The sequence below is a fragment of the Sorex fumeus genome, unplaced genomic scaffold (assembly GCF_029834395.1).
Source record: "Sorex fumeus unplaced genomic scaffold, SorFum_2.1 ptg000061l, whole genome shotgun sequence".
NCBI classification, from domain to species: Eukaryota; Metazoa; Chordata; class Mammalia; order Eulipotyphla; family Soricidae; genus Sorex; species Sorex fumeus.
In genome coordinates, this window is record NW_026606118.1 from 2,556,555 (window position 1) to 2,573,191 (window position 16,637).

Genomic DNA, 16,637 nt, shown 5'->3' on the forward strand with positions numbered 1-16,637 from the left:
AAGCAGGAGGGCGAGACGCTCACCAAGCCCCAGCAGCTGCCGCCATGCCCACAGCCCGACTCCACCCTCCCACAACTGAGCTCCACTGAGATGCCAAACTGATGGGAATTCCAGGGACACCAGGTGTTTGGGCTGAAGACTCTGGGCCTCCTCAGGGTGGGCGACTTTCCCCCACCCTCCGAACTTCTGGTAGCCCGGGCAGCCACACCTACATTCCACCTCCAGCCACTACTTCCACTACCCAGCCATCGCCACACTCCAGGACGCTTTCCGGACCCGCGCGGCAGCTCCGGCCGAGACCCACGCACAACTGAAGACCCACAGAACAAGGTAAGCGGAACTCTCTGAGACCTTGGACTCCAGGCTCGGCGGACCCAGGGACAGAGCTTCTCTGCTTGCTCCCACCACCACAGGTGACAAAGGGATTCTAATCAGGAGCCCCACCCTACCCTGCCCTGTCTGCTTCCATCAACCACCCAGGGATCGAATTGTGCACAGGAGACCCACCCTACCCAGATAAATTCCACCTCCATTGTCAGGTAAACTATCTGCCCAATGAAATATTCTGGGTTTTCTGAACAACTCCAAACTCTATAATCCTCACATCCCAGTAGCAGTGCTCCAGATGGGCTGGGAATGTAACGTAGAAGTCAACTAAGCTCAAGGAACAAAAACATTACTACAGAACACTCAACTAGCAACAAAAAGCTCAGTAAAATCCCCTGACGGGGATTTAATGTCCTCATGGTAATGTCCTCAATTTTCAGAAATTTTCTTTTACTGAAAAATAAAATATATATATTTTTTCATTAGCCATTTAGTGGTAGCAAACAATATAAATTAAATTATTTTGGACCTGCTGGGGGACAGGCTTGAGATATGGTTGGGAAATAGAGATAATGGTGGAGGGGAGGCGACAGGGGTGGTGGGATTGGGGCTGGAATGTTGAATGCCTGTAACAAATCATCATGAATAACTTTGTAAACCATGGTGTTTAAATAAAGTGAGGGGGAAATACAAAGGAGAATTCTGGCATTGGTGAAATCTCATTGATCAGAGGAATTGACACAACTGGTACCTCAATCGGCAGATGGACTGAGGTTTGGAGGCCACTGTGAAGAGAAGGTTTACATTTCTTCATTTAGCAATAAATGGACTGGGGTGGGGGGCAGGTGGGAGTATCAACAAACCACATTCACAGAAATAGATGCAAATTTCTGATTGGGGCAAAATTTTATCAAGTCTCTGCACTTCCAAAGCGCCTATGGAAATTACTTGCTCCATATCTGGACTGGAGCGATAGCACAGTGGGTAGGGCATTTGCCTTGCATGCGGCCAACCTGGCCGACCTGAGTTCGATTCCTCCGCCCCTCTCAGAGAGCCCGGCAAGCTACCAAGAGTATCTTGCCTGCACGGGAAAGCCTGACAAGCTCCCCGTGACATATTCGATATGCCAAACATAGTAACAAGTCTCACGATGTTACTGGGCCCGCTCAAGCAAATTGATGAACAACAGGAGGACAGTGACAGTGACAGTGACATCGTTAAGGTAGAAAACACAGGACACTTAGTGAATAAAGGACTAAAACGTGCATCTGGACAAGAGAAAGTGATTTGGTTAAAACCGATCCATGGTCTTTGGGCATGCTGCCCTTTCTTCACTGAACAGAGGATTCTGCCAGGAAGCTGCCCAAGGCGGTGCCTGGCTGACCGGCCCAGTGGGCACCATCTGTGTCACCAGCAAGGACACTACATTCCATGGGAATACATGGAATATACGATATGCCAGACACAGTAACATGGGAATACATGGAATAATATTATCATGGGGTATTATAAGACCAACATTAGTTCTCAGTAGTGAATGAGACGGATTCCGGGCAACATGGACATTGGGCACAGTCGTTTTCAGAGGACACATGAGCCAGGCCTCCCAGCATGCCCTGAAGTTGTCTGTGAAGATGTAGAGAGGGAAGCTCCACGCGGGGCTGAAACCCAGGTCTGCTGATGAGCGTGCAGGCAGCAAGAGAAGGAACTGCTACGACTGCAGAGTCCAAGGAAGCGGGATTTGTGCTGTGCAACAGAGGTTCCCGCCTTAAGCCAGCAGGCCCTTTCTCGTCCCTCCCAGGAGCACGAGATCAGAAGCCAACCCGAGAGCAGGCCACGGCGCCCTGCTCCCGAAGGCAGACTCTGCTCTCGCCCTCCCCCGTCACATCACTCCCGCGCCCAGACAGCGTGGGCAGGAAGGAGAGAGCCCTGCTGGCACACTGAACTGCAGTCTGGAGAGAAGCGAAGGGCTCCAGGTAACTGCAGAGGGAAACAGTCAGCCGTGCAGGCACACCGGGGGCCCAGGGCCGTCTGCTTTCGCCGTGCCCGTCTCGGACACACACAGCAGGGTGAGTGGAGGCCTCTTCCTGCCAGCCCTGGGCCTGGGTAAGGATCAGAGCCGTGTGTCTGGATGACAAGGGGTAAGGAGAGGTCACTGGTCCCTGAGCCAAGGGTAAGTGAACAACCCAGCCCTGTGTCTCGGCAACTGCTCGAGACTGAAGCAATGCCGAGATTGATCCATTCTGCACAAACAAGGACATGGAATATCATGATGAGGAGAGTCCCTTTACATTTATTACTGAGGAAACTAACGGTGTTTCGAAAAGGACTTAGCTCAAGAACACAACGATGCATGAAATCATCTCATGGTGGGACGCTCAGGGAACCCCCACACGCCTCAGAGATCTGACCTGGACTGGCCACATGCAAGGCAAGCGCCCAAGCCCCTGTACTAGCTCTCTGGTCCCCAGAAGTGGGATTTTATTCTTTAGGAATAACAGCCATGTTATATATAAGGATGATAATACTATTGCTAATGTTAATATCAGCATGCCAATGATAATACCAGATGCCCATAATTATGCTCATAGTAGCATGAACAATAAATGCTAACTTTAATATGGCCTCTAAGATCAAAACTGTCATGGTCACGGTCCTCTTGTTGTTCATCGATTTGCTCAAGCAGGCCCAGTAACATCTCCATCGTGAGACTTATTGTCACTGTGTTTGGTATATTGAATGCGTCACAGGTAGCTTGCCAGGTTTTGCCGTGCAGGCGAGATACTCTCAGTAACTTGCCGGGCTCTCCAAGAGGGGCAGAGAAATCAAACCCGGCTTGGGCGGGCCTGCTGTGCGCAAGGCAAACGCCCTACCACTGTGCTATCACTCCAGCCCAAGATCAAAACAATGAAGCAAAATGCTCGATTTGCTCGAGCGGGCCCAGTAACGTCTCCACTGGAGACTTTGTTGTTACTGTGTCTGGCATATCGAATACGTCACGGGGAGCTTGCCAGGCTCTGCTGTGCGGGCGAGATACTCTTGGTAGCTTGCCAGGCTCTCTGAGAGGGGAGGAGGAATCAAACTCGGGTCGGCCATGTTGGCTGCTAATATCCAATAATGTGGAATCGGTCAATTATATAATACTCTAGAGTTCTAAATTTCCCCCCTGTTTGCTTTTTGGGCCACACCTGGTAGTCCTTAGTCCTGGCTCTGTGCTCAGGGATCACTCCCAGCCACGTATGAGAGACCATGTGTGGTACCAGGGACTGAACCCAGCTCTGCTGTATGCAGGCAAGCACTCCACTTCCTGTCTCTCTTATCTGCCTCTAACACTCTTTTTAATGTGTGTATCTACTGATGTACTCTTAGAGGCAATATTATTATTAGCATTATTAAACAGGCTGATATTATCAGCACTTCCATTTTCTATAGTAATCGCCTTTTACTTTTACATTACGAAGAGAGATCAAAGAAGTGCAGTTTTACATACTGTGCAATGATAAATACTTTTGAATATTGTGCGCATCATTCACTGTAATCTCAACTACACAAAAAGACTTAAGAATGTTCATAGCTGCATTTAGAGAAGGGTGAAATGATACGATTTATTCCTTCTACTTTTCGATACTTTCTCACTTTATCAAGTAAATGTTTTATAATTTACATTTAGAATTGAACTTTATAAGATTGAAAATTATTTTTTTTTGTCTTACAGTTGACTGACTTAGCTGAGTTCATTTTTATGTAGAACTCTTTTGATAAAGGGAAAGTCGAATTTCCTAACATTGGTGTCTTAGGTAGAGATCAACACTGCAAGGATGAACACTTTATGTAGATTTTCCTGGAAAGAACAGGAGAAACTTTTCAGCAACTGCTAGAGGTTGAAATGTATCTAGGTGCCTGAAATGTAAAGAAACACATTGACTCCCTTAAATAAAAACATCAAAACACCATTGATTTTTTTTTTTAAAAAAGCCATCATCCCGTTAATCTGATTCCATTTGTCACGTTTCAAAGAACTTTTGATCTCCAAAGGGCTTCCGTCAAGAAAAGGGACCTGTGATAAGACAGAGAGAGCCAGCCCTGGCACTGCAAATTGGAAGCGACCAGCGATTCACCTCCAGGAAGCGCTGAAGAACCACCCGAGTCTGCTGAGGGTCCCCCAGATGGAATTTTCTGACAAGCAGCTGTGCTGGCCTGAGTGATCAGGATCCTAGCGCTGCTCCATCCGAGGCCAGCATCTACCCCCGGAGGGGGCCAGCAAGTTCCCCTTTCCGTGGGACAGTGACTGAGGACGTGGCCCGCCCAGGCAGCTCTACACGGCTGGTGGCAGGACTCACTTCCCCTAAACCGGCAGAATTGATTTGTTTTCTTTCGGGTTGTCAGTCTACCTCCATCGGAAACTTACAGCATTGTTTGTCTCCCGGGGGCCCTGGTAATGTGGATTGTCTTTGGCCCATACCTCCCAAATCACTGTCATCCGCCAGCAGCCGACCTTTCTTTTCAATCTCTGCACTTTGCTCGGAGTTATAAATCAGTTGACTTTCAGGCTCGATGAGATGGCATATGCCCTAGTTTGAAGAACAGATGGAGGCTTGGGGGGAAATTGTTTCTGCAGGCTTGCTACAAGCAGCACCGCTCCATAAAAGTGAACCATTCCTCCTAATTTCTCACATAAATTACCTCGGCAGCAGGCAGCGCCGGCCCATTCGGCAGAAAACCTTTCATCTCTCTTTCAGAGGTCATCTCACCAATTTAAATGAAACTTAGTTCTGATATAGGGCCGTATTGCCAGACCAGACCCTTTGAAGACGTAACCATTTACACGGAAAAGTGGCATTGCGTGTGCCGCCCCCTCGGCCAAAAAATACAGACCCACGCATTCATTGCTGGAGGATTGTTTCATTCCCCCACCCCCCCATCCCCGGGGCCTCCAGATGAAGCCCCGTCTATTAATTAATCACCAAGGAATTAAGAGCGAAACATGGCAGCTCCCTTGTACAAAAATCAGGCAAACTGTCACTTCTCTTGTAAAATTTGCCTTACAAGTTCTACCAAAGCCTGTTATCCAAACGTAAGCTTTGGCACTTATCAAAAGAAATGGAAGCCCAGGACGATTCCCGGAGAGTATTTCTTCTTGTTCATGCGAAACAGGTTTTTCAACTTTTAAATAATTTTTCTAAGAAAATTCCAAAATCGTGATCAGTTTTACCTGGGAGGACAGAGTGCTTGCCTTTTTGGAATTCTTAAGAAATGGAAACGTTAAGAAATGGAAGACCTCAAAGGAGTGTTAGGAAACAAAACTGTAGGACTTTGAAATACAAAATACCGAGAGCTGATAGATGAGGTATCATCACAGTGTGACTTACTTTAAGATGCGTTTGTATTTATAGATAATGAGCCATCGTGGTTCGGGACTGATTTTAATTGTAAAAAATTAGTGCACAGTTTATTAATAATTATATTCAATAACTGTTTTTCCTAGTAGGAAATTATCCTTTATGTCAATGAAAACAGTCACACTGACAGAGCTTTTTATAGTTGATGAATACCAATGCTGCGAGAACTAAAAAGAATGGGATGGCAGGGAAGAAATTCTACATGGAAGCTGTACCACAGTATTGCCAACTTGTGGGCCAGCATGGAATCGAAGCTATTGTCTAGCATGGCCAGAAAGCAATTTTACAAACAAATTGGAGCATTGACTTAAGTCATGCTCAGCATTTTGTTTACTTGATGTTCCAGTTGGACACATATTTCCAGTCACTTAGAAAGCAAAGTGAACCCTTCGGCCTGAAATTTAACATGCGAGTGGTCACTGGAGAAGCATTTATGTGTCATACAAGGGGCATTTTCACAATACAAGTTCAACCCACTGAGAGGCTACGGCATGGAACCATGTGCTGTGAATTCAGTGCAAGAGCCCTTCCATCCAACACCAGCCAAGAACAGTGTTCAGAGAATAAAACCCAGTGGAAAAAAGACACCAAAGATAGGGGGCTTATCTCTTATGTGGCCAAGCCCAGTCTGACTGCAGCCCTCCCTTGCAAATCTATCTATCTATCTATCTATCTATCTATCTATCTATCATCAAAAATCAGATGGACTGGACACGTAATGAGATTTGGAGACAACCGCTGGACTAGAGCCGTTACCTACTGGATTCCACGGGATATCAAAAGACCGCGTGGCCACCCACCTACCAGATGGTCAGACTTCTTCATCAAGATCCTGAATGATTGGTTTGAGGCTCTTCATGTTCCTAGAATGAACAGACGCCATTGGGCTATACTAGCATGCGACAGGGACAAATGGAGATGTTACTGGCACCCACTTGAGCAAATCCATGATTAACAGGAAGTCAAGTGATCAAGTGATAAATATAACGGCCCTCCCGTTGATCATCGATTTGCTCGAGCGGGCCCAGTAACGTCTCCACTAGAGACTTTGTTGTTACTGTGTTTGGCATATCGAATACATCATGGGGAGCTTGCCAGGCTCTGCCGTGCACAAGATACTCTTGGTAGCTTGCCGGGCTCTCCGAGAGGGGCAGAGGAATCGAACTCGGTTCGGCCATGTTGGCTGCGTGCAAGGCAAACGCCCTACCGCTGTGTAATCGCTCCAGCCCCTGTGATATATATATATATATATATATATATATATATATATATATATAAATTTATGGTAACTGGCTCCTGTGATATTTGGAGTGGGAAGCTTGGCGTTCTGGTCCACACTCGATGGTATTCAGGGCTCAGTCCTGGCTCCGTGCTCATGAATCAGTCCTGGCAGAGCTCAGGTGAAACACTCTGTGGTCCTGCCAATCAGCCTGGGGTTGGGCACATACAAGGCAAGTGCCTTAACCCATGTGCTGTGTCTTGCCAGCCTCAAGTCCAGGTTTATGTCTCTGGGCACCTATGCTCACCAGACACCATCTTAGCACTTGGCAAGTGCTAGAACCAAGTCGAAAGGTGAAGCTCCCAAGCTGTGGAAGGGAAGACCGAGTTCGGAGCGTCTTCAGGTAACTCTCACCCTCTGCCTCCCCCGCCGCCCCGAGAACAGCGGGCCAAGGAGGTTTGGGCAGAGCCCACCCTACCCTCATCAGCACCATGGGGAAAGGTCGTGATTCCATTACGGAAGCTCAGGCCACTGAAGATCACAAATTTAAGATGTGAGAATTCAAAGACAATTTCAAGAGGTCCGTTGGTCCTGTGGATGGTTGGTGTCATTTCTCCAGAACAGGCAGCTCTTTTCACTGGGGATACTGACAGGAAAACAGCCACACGACAAGAATCGGCCTTCCTGACTGCTGGCGTCACCAAGAGAAATGCAGAAAGGAAGCCAACTCACATGGGTTCCAGGCATCATTATGGCTTTTAACCATTGATGATCATACTCTAGCCAATTTAAAGAAGTTAAATTCCTGATTCTATTCCCGGCATCACACATGGTTCCTTGAGTGCCACCAAGTGTGGCCGCAAGTCAAAACAAAGTGTTTTACTTAAACATTTACAAGAGCATATTTGGTCATTGCTGCACTGTTCAGACTAGCCAATATCTGGAAAAACAGTAGCCAATATCTGGAAAAAAAAACCCAGTGCCCGAGAACAGATGACTGGTTAAAGAAACTTGGTAAATCTACACAATGGAATACTCTGCAGCTGTTAGAAAAGATGAAGTCATGAAGTCATGAAATTTGAAGTCAAATTTACATACAAGTGGTTCTACAGGGAAAGTATCATGCTAAGTGAAATGAGTCAGAAAGAGAGGGACAGACAGAAAGATTGCATTCATCTGTGGAATATAAAGTAACAAAACAGGAGACTAACACCCAAGAATAGTCGAGATAAGTACCAGGAGGTTTGCTCCATGGCTTGGAGGCCAGCATCATATGCTAGGGGTAAAGGCAGCTCAGATAGAGAAGGGAGCACCAAGTAAAGGGTGCTGGGAGGATCCTCCCAGGATGGGAGAAGCATCCTGAAAGTAGACTATAGACCGAACATGTTGCCACCCATTGCCTCTTTTGCAAACCTCAGCACCCCAAAGGAGAGAGAGAACAAAAGGGAGTGCCCTGCCACAGAGGCAGGGTGGGATGGGGGATGGGGGTGGGAGGGATACTGGGATCAGTGGTGGTGGAGAATGGGCACTGCTGGAGGGATGGGTACCTGATCGTTGTATAACGAAACCCAAGCACAAAAATTTGTAAGTCTACAACTGTACCTCATGGTGTTTCATTAATAAAAATTAAATAAATAAAAGAGCATATTTGGTAGATTTTATACCTATTCATAGTCTAGGTCATACCTATTCATTGCTCAGAAATGATTCAATTGAGACTGTCAAGTACAAAGGAAATCCCACCACAAAACTTTTCATTTTATATAATTTTCCCCCACTTAGTACCATTATGTAAGCACAGAAGCCATGACTCTATATATCTATATGGTATAACATTTAAGGACAATTCTTAAATCGCTACAGCCTTCCATCTGGTCTAAAGATTCGGGGATTTTGACTGCTGTTATCTTAACCTAGAGTCACGCCATCTAATACAGTAACCATGTGGCCATTTAAATGAATTCTAACTCAAAATCGAGAATGCAGCTGCTCTGGGCTGGAGCGATAGGACGGCGGGCACAGCTTGGCCTAGTATGCACCCAACCGGTCCTGATTCTGGCACTCACTGGGTCCCCCACACCCACCAGAAGTGATCCTTTGGCACAGAGCAGGGAGTCAGCCCTGACACTGCAGGGTGTGGGCCCAAACCACCAGCACCAAAAGCATAGTCTGTCCCGTCTCTCCAGGCCTGTCTGGAGCTGGGGGGCAGATGATCTCTGCTGCATGGTGTCAGCGGGTGCAGAGGCAGGCCCACTTATCCCCGCAGAGGGTCCCACCACTCGGGCCCTGGGTGGCCTTGATACCAGCACCCAAAGGGCCTTGTCTCTGGGCATGGGAGTGGGAACCCTAACCTGGGAAGATATTTTCTGCCTCCAGCCGTCTTTTTTTTCTTGCTTTTTTTTTGGGGGGGGGGGTCACTCCGGCGATGCATAGGGGTTACTCCTGGCTCTGCACTCAGAAATCACTCCTGGCAGTGCCCGCGGGACCATATGGGATGCTGGGAATCGAACCTGGGTTGGCCGCGTGCAAGGCAAACGCCCTACCTGCTGTGCTATCGATCCAGCCCCTCCAGCCGTCTTTATACTTCGACTTTGACGGGTCACTTGAAGGCTGGGACTCTGCACACCCCTCGGTCTTTCTAGAACATGTCACTATCTTACATGTGAAACAGGTCTTCTTAGCATGGCACCACACACACACTCAGCCCTCACAGCCCCCTTGCACCGGGAGTCCCCGTGGAACCGGCTGCATCTGGCCTTCAGAGCCACGGCAGGCAAGGCAGATGTCCTCCTGCTTGGGTACCGTCCCTGGTTGCGTTTGGTGAATTTCTAGCAGGGGAGGAACTCAGGCTGTTCCAGGCCCCTTCCTTCGGGATGACATTCTCAAGAAGTCCCCAAGGCACATGTCCCCAGAAATAAACAGAGCTATATTGGGATACTGGTCCCAATATAGCTTACATGTGACGCTTTGAGTGCTTTTTTTCCCCTCTCAATAGCACATTGCCATTGAGATGCGGAGAGCAAAGCTTTGACTGATAGAAGTCTATATAGGCTCGAGGAGAAGATGTTTCTTCACGTGTCTGCTATTAGCCTGCCAATGACAGCGAATAAATTGCTTCCGCTTTCTTCTGGCTTTTTAGCTTGCTGACTCAGTACCACAGTCAATAGGACTTTAAAAGAATTAATAGAGCTATAAAAAATAAAAGCACTGTATATCCCGGCTGGCTGTTGGACTATCAAAGAGCACAAAACAATTTATCCTATATCTTTATTCTTTTCAAGATAACTTTTGTTCTAATCGCTTGATAATTCTAAATAATACTAATAAGATTATTTGAATCAGTTAAAGTAGGTCTGTAAATTCTTCTTATTGACACTTTTAAAATGTGTAGTAAATAAAAACATCAAATCACTTTATCACTGTCATCCAGTTGTTCATCGATTGCCTCAAGCAGACCCCAGTAACGTCTCCTTCGTCCTAGCCCTGAGATTTTAAAAAGTAATACACTCGAGGCTCTTTCAGGGTCATGAGAAATCAAATCACTCACATTTTATGAAATTGTATGGCAGAGTACTCAAAGAGACCAGGTTTTTAAGACTCTCCACTAGGTAGCTTGGAAGAACTGGCACGTGGAGCAAGGCCCAGAAGGCTCAAATCAAGCTAAGAATGGTGGGAAATGGGCACTGGTGGAGGGATGGGTATTTGATCCTTGTATAATTGAAACCCAAGCACAAAAAAGTGTAAGTCTGCAACTGTACCTCATGGTGTCTCACTAATAAAAATTAAAAAAAAAATTAAAAAACAAAAGAAAGTACCACAGTGAAGTTCGGAAAGCACCAGTTATGTTAAAGCCACGTAAACTGTTGAAGTTAGTAGGATTTTTTCCTCACCGCTTTCTCAAGATGCAAATAATACACTATATAAAAAGACCTCTTACCCTCTTCAAACAAATGCACAACATTTAATTAGAGGGGATCCTGCAAGTCTCTCATGCCAAAAAAAAAAAAGGGTAATAACCATTGGGTTCAACAACAGAATATCCTTTCCTGACGCAGAACCATCTGATAATTTTATGATATATGTAAAGATGCTCTTGAAAAAAAATAAAATTTAGGTTTTTTTCTAGAGGAAGAAAAGTCTCCATTTTAAGGAATCCGTGTAAGCGATATACTTTGATGAACTTTTCAAATTGATCATCTTTTAATTTTTTTTTTTCGGGAACCATGAATTTATTTGTCGCTCATTACAATCGCTTCCCTCCTTCTCCTTCAGACAGCGCCATGGGACTTTTAAGTTAAATGGATCAATCGCGTAATTGAATTGCTCTGTGGTCAAACCTTTTATGTTCTTTCGACTCACGAGCCAGCCTCCCTCACAGTGAACTGCTCCTGCGGCTCCAGGCGAGAGACCCTTTTAGCTGATAAATATCCCCCAAAGTGAAGCCATTGATAGCAAAAATAATTAAGGAGCAGGAGCAGGAGAGCGAATCAGTGTTCATTCCCCCCGCTCTCCACCCCTACCCCCACGCCGCCTTCCTGTGACAAACCCTGTCCGTGCAAACCCTCTGATCTCATAGGCAGCCTGGGCAGAAGTCGAGGCAGGGCCCGGGGCAGTAGGCAGCAGGCAGACACACTTTCTTAGAAGCCAGCTGCCTTGCTACCAGCCCGGTGCCAATCTGTGCCATTCCTGTGCCATTCCGAGTGGGCAGTGACCTGGGCCCAGCGGCCACGGCCTCCCTCTGACCACGGCCCATCACCTTCTCCGCGTGGGGAGGTACCACTTGGGCCCTGCGCCCTGCACTTACCTTCCAGGCGATCTTGTTGCCCTTGGAATCGTGCTCCAGGGCGATGGGGAAGTCTCCACGCTCGTAAAATTTTCGGAAGGCAGTGGGCTTGGTGGGTCTTTCTTTAAACGCCCCTGCAGCCGGGGGGCCTCTCACCTTGAAAAACACAAGTAGATCAACAGAAGGTCAGCCTTGACAGGTGCTTGCCCCAGAAGGAGGAAAACTCGCAAAGACAAAGACAGAGAGCCAATAACCGGAGCCAAATCCCCGCGAATGCAAAAGTTTGCCAAAGAAAAGCATCTTATAATCACGATAAACTGTCTCTCTTACTGCAAGTCCCTTTGGGAAACAGTCCGAGGAAAGTGTCACTTAAAAATAATCTCTCCATAATAAAGCAAAGACTGGCATTTTGTTTAAGAGAGATACTGGACAGAGGTCTCAAAGTTCAGAGTGTCAAGAACTTTCAAGATTTCCTAATAATTGCAAATTCTAATCTCAAGTCAGATATGCTTTGTGGAATACTAAAGCAATGAATCTAGACTATTTTTCTGCAATCTTTCTACATAAAATGTCAAGATATGCTTTCATGTCATGAATATCAATAACAGAACCCTAAAAGCGTAATATAAAATTAAGTAATGGTACAATTAAGAAGTTGAAAAGGAAAAAAAGGGCGCTCCACTCTGTGAATGGATGACCTCTTTTGATAATATGGTACAGGCAGCATTCGAAGAGACTACCAGAGAAACTTCCAGTCCCCAAACTGAGGATTTTAATCCAAACAATAAAAACTTCTTATGTAGCCACTAACATTGAGTATATTTTTAAATAAATGTGCAAAGTTCACAGATGCTTATGTAAGTTAGGTCACAAAATCAAAAGTGGTTAGTGAATTAATTAGTGAATTCAACTCCTAATCCTGTGTGGCTTCTTCCATATAGTGTAAATACATGCCTTTGCCGCTTGTGAGAAGAAGATAAATACTAGCCATTTATGCAAGGAGATCAAGATTATGTTGTTAAGTCTTAATTTGGACAAGACATCAAATAATCTATGTGAAATCTGCATACTTTAAGTAACAGTGACATATTTATGTTTAATATTTGCACAAATATTTGCACCTGGCATGCGGGTCCTGGGGCTGAGATCTCCAAGCCTGCCCGGATTGGGTCTGGGCCTTCTCCACCCAGACCCCCCATCTTCCAGTAGGTAGGCGTCACACCCACCAGCTGCCGCCAGCACCAGGTTGGTCCCATCAACGGCCAAGACGCAGAGACTGTAAAACCCAGCTCCCGGAAGCTTATTTTTTTCCTTTGGACAACCTGGCAGGCTACCGAATGTAACCTGCCCACACGGCAGAGTCTGGCAAACTTTCTGTGGTGTACCCAATATGCCAAATACCAGTCACAATGATGGGTCTCATTCTCCTAACCCTAAAAGGGCCATGAATATGGCACTTTAAAATCTCAGGGCTAGGACGAAGGAGATGTTACTGCAACCGACAAACAACAGGATGATCATGATCGTGATTTGCACAAAACTAATTTTAACAAAGAAATACATAAAATATACCATGCAAGAGATAGAAAGTAACAAACACATCTGATCTAACATATATATGTATAATGGCTAACATTAGATACTGAGTTAAATATTAAAAATAAATTTCAGGATGATAAAATGCAGAAGTGCAGTTGAAGAGCAAGGTAGCACAGAGGCATTCATTCCAGTTAAGAGTATTCTTGACCACGTGGCACAGTATTCCCAGCACCTGTTCTTAAGTAACTGAGGGGACTCGAGGCATTGGGGAAGATTTCCTCTTGTCCATTGACGATTTGAAATCCATTTTGGTATTAGAATTTTTAGCAGTCACCCTTCTCAGCCAGACTCATTCCACTGTTAGGAACCAGGCAACAGGCAGGCCCTGAGCTGTCCCCAGGGAGAGCTTGTCTCCTACATCAGCATGGAAAAGGGTGGCAGGACAGTGGGTCTAGAGCAGCTGACGGGCAATAATACATCTAGGGATGGACAAAGAACTGACAACTGTGAATTTTGTCCAAAAGTTACATTAGGGGCTAGAGAGACAGTACAGTGAAAGGATGCTTGCTTTGCACGTAGCCGATTGGGTTTGAGCCCCGACATCTTATTTGATGCCCCTGAAAGCAGAAACGATTCCTGAGGGCAGAGCCAGGAGAAAACCCCAAGCACTGCAGGGTGTGGCTCAAAAAACTAAAAATAAATAAATAAATAAATAAATAAATAAAAAGTTACAGTAATTTACTTTTATGCCATTATTTTAACACCCTCATTGCCTCCCCCTGCATACACACACACACACACACACACACACACACACATACACTCAAGAGTGGGAGGACATAATCTATATGAAGCTTGCTCCCTTCAGCACACACATATTCCTAGAATGTCATAATGATCTCTACACAGATGTGCCTGCACGCAGGTGCTGGTGTCGTGTGGGACCCCCCACAGTGGCCCGCAGAGGCCTCGGCTTGTAAAATCAACTTTTCAGTGCATCAACTAAAAGCGTCACATAACAGATACACATGGTGGGATGTTGCTTAATCATGAAAGTGAAGGAAGTCTTGCTATTGGCAACACTGTGGATAAAGCCGAAGGGCATTTTGCTAAGTGAGAGACTTGGGGGAGATAAAGACAGAGGCTGGACAGCGCATCTGTAGGATCTGGAGGGACCTGGACCCATGGGGACAAAGGGCAGCGGGTGGCCAGGGGCCAAAAGGTGACTGTGACTGCCTTTTCCCAATCCTGCTTGCCTGTCTTCTTGATTCCTGAGGTGACCGTGGGTTTTCCATGGATATCTGGATCCTGGTGTTCTAGGAGACTCTGGCCCTGCGTGCTTCATCCCCTGCCTCAGTCTCCTGCCCAGAGGAGAGTCTGTGCCTCTACAGGAACTCTAACCAAGTCTGGGCATCTTCCTGGCTTCTTCTGGCTGGAGTGGAAGGGGCTGTGGAAAGGGGGCATTTCAGCACCAGCCGCCCACCGACAGCCGCCCCCCTCAGCTGCTCCCACAGCTCTTACACAGAGGGATGGTCCCATCACCAGAGTGAGGGTAAAGTTCCTCTCTCGCCTCTACACATCTTCTGGTACCACCACGGTCGGGAGGGAGAGGAACCTCCCATGGCTGCTGCCTGGGACAAGTTCAAGCTACCCTGGGGGTCTCCATGTGGGTGTGGGGGGCTTCCTTACAGATCCAGTAAAGATGTGAGATCTGGTCCCTGAATTTTAAACACTCAGCCAAATCTAGGGTTTCTCTTGTTCTCTTATCTGTCCATCACCGCTAACCATCCTCAGCTCTTTCACTGATCTAAAATTTGCTTGAGATGATTCATCTTTTTCCCTTCTGTTTGTGTTATCCTAAAATCACTCTCTCTTTTTCCTTTACTCCCTTATGCTAAATTTATTAAAAAAATCTATACTGAATTCAATTTTGTAATGGTCCATACTATTCAAGGAATGAGCTAGAAATGTCCCTTACAGGTCACATCTGCTTTCCATTTGAATGGACTCCCAGAGGAAGTTTTCTATAGCTACAGAACTTTGGAAAATCTTGTCTTAATTTTACAAAATACTCAATGTAAGACCCAGTGATGAGAAAATTCTTTCTTGTGTATCAGATCTTCTTTACATTTGTGTCATTTACTTATTTTTAAATGCTGTATTTTTAAAAATACAGCTGTAAATCCACTAAAAATTAGCTCTTGGAATTTCAAAAGTTGTCATCGTACAACTGATCCGAACCATCTCAGTTAGGCCTGTCTGTGCCGTGGAGGGGTCAGATCATTTCTGCAGCTTCCCTGTCACCGTGTCCTTGATGATGTCTTTTCTGTTTTAGAGACACATATACCCACTCAAGCCAAAAAAAGTTACCATTTTTTAACATCATGCACATAATCTGCTATTATACTCCAAGTAATTCAGGAAGTCTATACATAAAAATCAAGTAAAACACAATTAATCTCTGGAAAGGTAATATAAAGATGCACTTACTGGAAAGCAGACGGACAGAGATTGCTTGACTAAACAATGTTCAAAAAAAGCACAAAAAAGCAAAAGTGCTGTTGAGCGTCCTTATGTGAGTCGCGTGTTTGCAGAAGAGGAGCTACGATAAATTTTATTTAAAGTCTGAAGAATTGTACTCCGATTTATTATAAATAATATAGAGCAAATAAGGAACATAAATCAAACTAGATTTGCGGGGAAATGCAATTAGGATCGGCCGAGTGGCGGGGGCTCGGAGTAAACCAATTAGGAAGAATGGATGCTGCAGCAGAATGCTTTTAATAAAATCTAATGCACTTGGGAACCAAGATATTGAATGTACTTTGAAGTGACTACAGATGACAGAGTACTTTATATGCTTGCATTATTGAATGTGCTGTAATGGATTTAGGACTTAGATCACGGTCTCTGTCATATGGCCACAGACTAATAATAATTACCAGGAAGGAATTTAAAGCCTCCTAAAACTGCCCATTATAGAATCTGCAAGTTTCTTTTTGTTTTCTTCAGTAGCTTTATATTTTAAGCATATACTCGGGTTCGTTTTCTTTAAAAAAAGAATTTAAAGTGGGACATCAACATTGTCGTTCAATTGTTCCCGTTAGCCAACGTTATTGTTGTGTTACAACGATAACATGCAAGGACACGTTTTTTTCCGGTTCTCATGGGTCTCAGCCCGAAATGTGGGCTCAAGAATGCTTCAGTGACCAGGCGGCCGGCACACAGAGCTTCGGCCTCAGCTGCTCGAGTGCCGCTTCTTAGCTGCCGAGGGCTAATCAGCGGCGACCAGCCGAGACTTCCCGTAATGTTGTAATTCGGCAACTGTCCCACCCTCCAGAGGTAATGGTTTCAATCGATCAGAAAGGTT

The 16,637-nt window shown here is 45.6% G+C and overlaps 1 protein-coding gene across 2 annotated transcripts in view; it reads right to left on the reverse strand.

Moving 5' to 3' along the window:
- Positions 1-16,637, reverse strand: part of PACRG (parkin coregulated) — a 418,491-nt gene that overhangs the window by 318,585 nt on the left and 83,269 nt on the right. For both annotated transcript variants that reach the window (XM_056126203.1, XM_056126202.1), the window contains exon 2: positions 11,750-11,884. In XM_056126203.1, coding sequence (XP_055982178.1) covers positions 11,750-11,884 — 135 coding nt within the window. The remainder of the gene's footprint in view (positions 1-11,749; positions 11,885-16,637) is intronic.